General features: G+C 48.0%; 1 protein-coding gene across 10 annotated transcripts; it reads left to right on the plus strand.

Moving 5' to 3' along the window:
• Window positions 1-592: 592 nt before the first annotated feature.
• Oprl1 (opioid related nociceptin receptor 1) lies at window positions 593-6,936 on the plus strand. Of its 10 annotated transcripts, XM_040732607.1 has the most exons (5): window positions 1,794-1,926; window positions 2,099-2,173; window positions 2,466-2,561; window positions 4,326-4,681; window positions 4,759-6,936. In XM_040732607.1, the coding sequence occupies exons 3-5, from the start codon at window positions 2,512-2,514 to the stop codon at window positions 5,280-5,282; spliced, it is 930 nt and encodes a 309-aa protein (XP_040588541.1). In that variant the 5' UTR covers window positions 1,794-1,926; window positions 2,099-2,173; window positions 2,466-2,511; the 3' UTR covers window positions 5,283-6,936.
• Window positions 6,937-7,212: the final 276 nt, after the last annotated feature.

The following is a 7,212-nucleotide window of genomic DNA, read 5'->3' on the forward strand; positions in this document are numbered from 1 at the left end:
ATTTGTGTGAGGATAATATGGGTGGCAATGGCCAGGTGTAGTGGGGATTCATGAGCTCAGTTTTGTCCTGGGCTTGGTGTACATTAGGTATAAGCAGCACACAGTAGAATTAGGGCAGTACTGGGTCCTCAGTCCAGACAATCTCTTGCTTATTTGCAACAAGACCTTTACCTACAGAATTAGTTGGGTCAGGATATTGCTGTCCATTGCTTCAGTGCTTTTCCCTACCAGACACCTGGCTGAGACAGCGTTGGACAGGAAAGCCAGCAAAGTCTGGTCTGGGTTAGGCTGTACAAAATGACATTTGTGCTAGGTGGTGGTGGTGTACATCTTTGTTCCCAGCACTTGGGAGGCAGAAGCAGGCAGATCTCTGTGAGGTCTTGGCCAGCCTGGTCTACAGAGCAAATTCCGGGACAGCCAGTGCTACACAGAGAAACCCTGTCTCAGAAAACCAAAACCAAACAAACAAAAAACCAAAACCAATCAAACCAATCAATTGAAATCCAAAACCAACCAACCAACCAACCAACCAAAACACACACACACACACACACACACACACACACACACACACACACACACATACACACACACACCACCACCAACAACAACAACTACAACAGCATTTGCATGTGTTGGAGCCTCACATCTGCCTCTGGGTGAGCTTTCTCTGTGTGCATCTTTGTGTGTGTCCTAGTGTCAGCTGTGTGTGGATGTGTGTCTGGGTTCCTGTTCATGTCTCCACTTTTTGTTTTTTTGTATGTCCCAAATTCATGCGTTTCAGCTCCTGAGTGTTTCTGTCTTGGATGGGTGGGTTCATCACTTCATATGTGCTCTAATCTTTTGTCTGTTCCTACCTGGTGTGGAGCCTAGGAGTTCTGGTCTGGTGATCTGTCTTTTCTTGGCTCCCTTCGCCAACCTGCACAGCCCCTCCTTCTCTCAGCCGCAGCCTCCTGCCCCTCCCCCACCCCTGGCTGCGGCACTGGCTGCTGCGTCTAGTCAATATCTTATCTTCGGAGCAGGAACTAGGAGCAAGGAGCCATTCTCAGCCTGAGCAGACCCCATGCTGGAATAAGAAGCATTGCTCAGTCCCCTGTGCTCCTGCCTGTCTGTTTTTCTTCTAAACATTGGGGTCTGATTCAGCCCAGCTTCCAAAAAGGTTGAGTGTGCTGTTGGAGGTAAGAGGGTTTCTAGTGAGGGCTTCTGCTGCTACTGTGTGAAGGCGGGTGGGGTGGGGGGGTGCTGGGTTGGGGGCTGGGGACTAGGAGGAAGCTATGTAGAATGCCTGAGCCCTAGGCATTTCTGGATAAATCCCATGTCTTTTGTGCTCCAGTGTGCTTTCGGATGGTTTGGGCATTTTTGTATGCAGATGGCTGTGTGCCCCTGAGTCTCTGTGGGTGGACATGCGTGCTTGTGTAGCTGCCTCCATATAGCTTCTATATGAGTCTGTAACTCTAACATGAGGTAACCATGTGAGTATGTGGGCTCCCATACCTCTGCGTGTGTCATCATGTGCCTTTGTCCTTGTCCTTGTGTCTATGTATGTGCCTAGTGTTTGTGGATGCCCGCGGAGGTGTCCCATGTGCCTGTTAGGCTAGTTATGCTGTACTCGAAGGCCTCAGTGGACTGTGTCCAGCACTGTGGTTACTTGTTTTGTGCCCTGTTCCAGGAATTATACTGAGTGGCTTTGCAGGTTGACAGCATGGAGTCCCTCTTCCCTGCCCCATTCTGGGAGGTCTTGTATGGCAGCCACTTTGAAGGCAACCTGTCCCTCCTAAACGAGACTGTACCCCACCACCTGCTGCTCAATGCTAGCCACAGTGCCTTCCTGCCCCTTGGACTCAAGGTCACCATCGTGGGGCTCTACTTGGCTGTGTGCATCGGGGGGCTGCTGGGGAACTGCCTCGTCATGTATGTCATCCTCAGGTAGGCTGGGCCCTGCCAGTCTGTGGAGGGGGAACCTGAGGCAGGAAGCTGTTCTGGATGAATCTGAGCAAGTATGGATATTCTGCTTGCTCCATCAAATTTCTTTCCTCTCTGTTCAGGGGGCAGGATCAACCTTGATGTTTAACTCCTGTTCTGCCTCCATCTGTCCCAGACTAGGTGTCACTACCTGGAGCCTTGGAGCTGCAGACAAGTCCATGCCGTGCTGTCTGTGTAAATGACCTCATAGGTACACAGAATGCTAGGATTTCTCAAAGAGAGGCAGAGGGGCTGGTGCTGGGCCTGAAGCCCTTGTTCTTTGGCTCTTGGGAGAAGCTCCTGTTCATGGCAGATGTTTTTGGCTGAGCCCACCCTCCACTGCTGCTCAGGCATGGGAACATTTGGAGGACAAAAAGAAGTCAATAGTGAGGGGACAGGGATGGGGGCAGTATGAGGTACAGATCTGTGGACGAGAAAGCTACACAAGGAATGTATAATGGGTAAATGTGTTGTGGCAATGATGGTCTCTGTTTTTTTTCCAGCTGGGAGGGCATTGAGGGGGACTGGAGACAGCAGGTGACGACTTGAATGCCAGACTGGGGACACCAAATTCTTTGGGCATTGGGAAGACATGGGAGGTACTTTAATGGTAAATAACTAGAGCAAGGGTCTTCACTGATTCAAGATATTTCCTCTTTCAAAAAGAGATGCCTCTGAAGGAGATTATGTTCCCCTTGATGGTATCAGTGTTGATGGAGGCAGGACAAAATAGTGCAGTGTCAATGCCCTGCCTCATTACCATCCTTTTAGTATCTGAACAAACTCTGGTCACCATGGAACTTCTTTTCTCTATTTGGTAAATGGGAAATAGTCATGTGTATGTGCATGTGCACACATGTGTGTATGTATGTGATATGTGACTAGACAGTGCAGTAGGGAAAGCCTTCTCAGTATTGACTTCCAGTAGAGGATCCTTGTGGGAAACTATCTATGACCCACATGTGCCTATTCATGGATAGATAGATGTGTCTTTGGCAAGAAGTGCAGCAGCCTGGGGCAGTTTATGAGCCTTGCCCACTCTTCTTGTCATCAGGACTTTTCTTCTACCTTTCTCCTTTGTATTTGGGACATTGAAAACTCTTGGAGCCATTTATGGCGTTAGATTAGACAAGGAAGGCCATCTTGCCCACTAGCATCTCCAGAGAACTATTCTCAGGAAATGTTGTGGCCACACTGACTCAGGAGATGGCATATAGTATGTCTGAGTTGGGTGTATGCCAGGAGTAAAAAAAACCTGGTTTGAGCCCCATTCTATGCTTTAACAGTTCTAAGTCCTTATGAAAGCTACTTAGCTCCTCTGAGACTCACTTTCCTTCCCCTTACAGTAGGGATCAAAATAGCATTTTTGTAAACCTCAAGAGAGGTAAAATGTATGTGAAGAGCTTGTCTGGGATATTTACCATTACCATTGACATAGTTATTGTAATTAGGGTCTCTGGGCTTAATTTCTAAGAAACAGAACTTAATCCCTAATAGCAATCTTTAGTGCTGCCACTACCCTACCACCATGACCACCATAACCACCACCATCATCACTACCATCATTTTCATCACCATCACTATCATCGCCATTATACATACCTATAACCACCCTTCCCTACCACTATTGTAAACATTAATTTATCCCATTAATATTTATTACTTAAAATGTTCCTAGCATGGCTCCAGGTGCTTGGATACAATCAAACCTAATCCATACCTCTCCTGTTCTTGTCACCATTTCCTGTTTCCTTTTTTAGAATTAAAAAAATTATTACATTTATTTATATGTATGTGCGTGTGTGTGTCTGGATATGTAGGTCACATGAGGGAGTTGGTTTTCTCCTTCCACCATGTGTGTTCTGGAGATAGAACTCAGTTTGTCAGGATTGGCAATATGTGTCTGGCCCATCATTTCCTGTTTTCATTGCTAGAAAACACTGTGCACTTGAAAGACCTTTGACGAACTATTCAGGCAGTGCCCTGCGAAATCTCTGAGAGGAGTGTTGAGAGAAACTCAGGGGAGAAGACAGCATCTTTCTATCTTGATTCCTTTCACAAAGTTCACATTCAGATTAGATATGTACTCAAATGCTCCTCCATGCCCCAAATTTTCCAGGGTAACCCTTTCATTAAGATTTGAAACCTTTTTGTAGATGTCAAAATCCCACGGGGAGCTTGTTAAAGTGTTTGTCCCAGGCTCAGTGGACGTTGGGTGTAGTGCATGACCTGCCATTTAACAAGCTTCCTTGAAGCCTTGGAAATTGAGAGACTCAAAGATGGTGATCCTTATGGTGGCCCCTCTGCTGCCAAGTTCAGCCAAAGTGGTCAAATTGGGCATTTCTTCTCCCTGTCCTCTACAGGCATACCAAGATGAAGACAGCTACCAACATTTATATATTTAATCTGGCACTGGCTGATACCCTGGTCTTGCTGACACTGCCCTTCCAGGGCACAGATATCTTATTGGGCTTTTGGCCGTTTGGGAATGCACTATGCAAGACTGTCATCGCTATTGACTACTACAACATGTTCACCAGCACTTTCACCCTGACTGCCATGAGTGTAGACCGTTATGTGGCCATCTGCCACCCTATCCGTGCCCTTGATGTTCGGACATCCAGCAAAGCCCAGGCTATTAATGTGGCCATATGGGCCCTGGCTTCAGTGGTTGGTGTTCCTGTTGCCATCATGGGCTCAGCACAAGTGGAGGATGAAGGTCAGTGGGTGGTTCTCTTCTCTGACCAGTTCCCCATGGTTCTTGGTGGCCCTTCTGACCCCATTTCTCTCCTGCAGAGATCGAATGCCTGGTGGAGATCCCTGCCCCTCAGGACTACTGGGGCCCCGTGTTTGCCATCTGCATCTTCCTTTTTTCCTTCATCATCCCTGTGCTGATCATCTCTATCTGCTACAGCCTCATGATTCGGCGGCTCCGTGGTGTCCGTCTGCTTTCAGGCTCCCGAGAGAAGGACCGGAACCTGCGGCGTATCACACGGCTGGTGCTGGTGGTGGTTGCTGTGTTTGTGGTCTGCTGGACACCCGTGCAAGTCTTTGTGTTGGTCCAAGGACTGGGTGTTCAGCCAGGCAGTGAGGCGGCAGTAGCCATCCTGCGCTTTTGCACAGCCCTGGGCTATATCAACAGCTGCCTCAACCCCATTCTCTATGCTTTCCTGGATGAGAACTTTAAGGCCTGCTTTAGAAAGTTCTGCTGTGCTTCAGCCTTGCACCGGGAGATGCAGGTTTCTGACCGTGTGCGCAGCATTGCCAAGGATGTGGGCCTTGCTTGCAAGACTTCTGAGACAGTACCACGGCCGGCATGACTAGGCGTGGACCTGCCCATGGTGCCTGTCAGCCCACAGAGCCCATCTACACCCAACACGGAACTCACACAGGTCACTGCTCTCTAGGTTGACCTTGAGCATCTGGGGCCTTGAATGGCCTTTCTTTTGGCTCAGGATGCTTAACCCTAGAGGGAGACCTTATAACACCATGGGACAGGTCAAAGCATCAAGGTGGCCTCTATGGCCTATGTCAGATTAGGCTCCCCACTCTGGGATAAGATCAGAGAGGATCAAAGGACACTGCATGGAAACATCCATAACACAGTGGACACGCCTGGTGAGCCCACATAGGTATACATGCTTCACTCGACTCTTCTCTGGTCTCTCCCTGCTGCCCTGGCTCTAGGTGGGCTCCACCTGAGGTATTACAGTGATCATCTACTCACATGTTGTATGCTGTTGCCCTCAGCCTTTCAGTATTTCCATAGGACTTCTGAAAATACTTGGTGTTGCCTGGTGCTGCAGTAGGCAGCATTTTTTTTTTTCTAAATTGAGACTGGCCCTAAACTTGGAGCCGCCTTGGAACATTTTCTGGTTCTGACTCCACTGATGCAGTCAGATTACCTGAGGTGGGCGGGCATCGGTGGGTTCTTGGATGGCTGTTTTCCGAAGATTCTCTCCATGCTGTACATGATGTCTGTGAAGGGGACTTCATTTGACACTGCCACTGCCGGTTCTATCTGACTGTGGCTCCAACATGGGCTACCTTCTCAGCAAGAGGCTAATGAGGACAATACCCAGAACTTCCCTGTGGCTCTTTTCCTCCAAAACCACTGTGAACTCTTATACCACAGACTGCTTGGCAAACCCTGCTTCTAGGTGTGTGGGAGGAGAAAGCTGCTGTGTGACCTCTGTAGGCTACTCACAGCGTAGAGGCAACATGTACCGGTCTTGGCTGCTTAGTAAGGGCAGAGCAGGAGGATATGCCTCCCTAAGCTTTCTGGCAGTGTCTTTTACTTGACATCGGAGGTCAGCAGCTGTGCTGTTAGAAGCATACTTATAGTCTGGGAAGGGTGGCCGTCAGGATGTGTTCTGTTTTGTACCTTCATTGACTACTTGCTTCTTTTACAGGCTTTAAGGCATATTTGAGTAAGGCCTGAGCTTGTTGTCAAATTGGAAGCTGGTATCAAATGAAGAGTTGCTATGAGAGCTGAAGCCTAAAATGGCTCATTTGAGCTAATCTGCAAGGACCATAAGGGTTTTGGACACTGGAAGAAGAATTTGTACCTTGGAGATCTATTTGATGGTTCAGAGAATAAGAGGTTTTGTAGATGCTCTTTCTGTGGATCCGCTACCTAACCCTGAATACTAGCAACCTTGGATAGACTTTGGTCTCCCACTGAGACCTTGGTTATGTGGCTTCATACAATGCAGAGCCTGGGCTAGTCGCTGTCTAAGAGAGACCTGGCCTTAATAATCTTAATGTGGAGGTCAGGGCTTTTTCTGTGACATTTGAATGGGAACTATTAGCTATAGTGTTTTCTTGCCAAGGTTTAAAAACTTTGTGAATTTGTACATCTTCATGTATTTAAGCACGCAACAAGTGCCATTTCCATGCATGTAGCCAGCCCTGAGCCTGCCTCTCGAGTAATGGAGTGCCATAATAAACACCCAGTGACTGTTGCTGTCCATAGAATAAGTATTGTTGACTCTAGCTACATAAGAGTAACTTTCTGGAGTTTGCATGCATTGGGAGGGGCCACAGGACTGGGCTAATGGGTTCTTTAACCTCTTCTCCCCTTGGCAGAGGGTCTTTAAGGAGTCTCCTGATTTATGGGAGGGAAACTAGATCCTGGGTTGCAGAGGCTGCTGCCTTTTCTTCTCTCAAAATGATGACTACCCTTTTCCCACCCTCAGGGGCAGATGCCTTTCTTCCTGGACTACAGATTTTCCTTTGCCTCATTTTGAA

This window comes from Mesocricetus auratus, unplaced genomic scaffold (genome assembly GCF_017639785.1).
Source record: "Mesocricetus auratus isolate SY011 unplaced genomic scaffold, BCM_Maur_2.0 Super-Scaffold_100028, whole genome shotgun sequence".
Taxonomy (NCBI): Eukaryota; Metazoa; Chordata; class Mammalia; order Rodentia; family Cricetidae; genus Mesocricetus; species Mesocricetus auratus.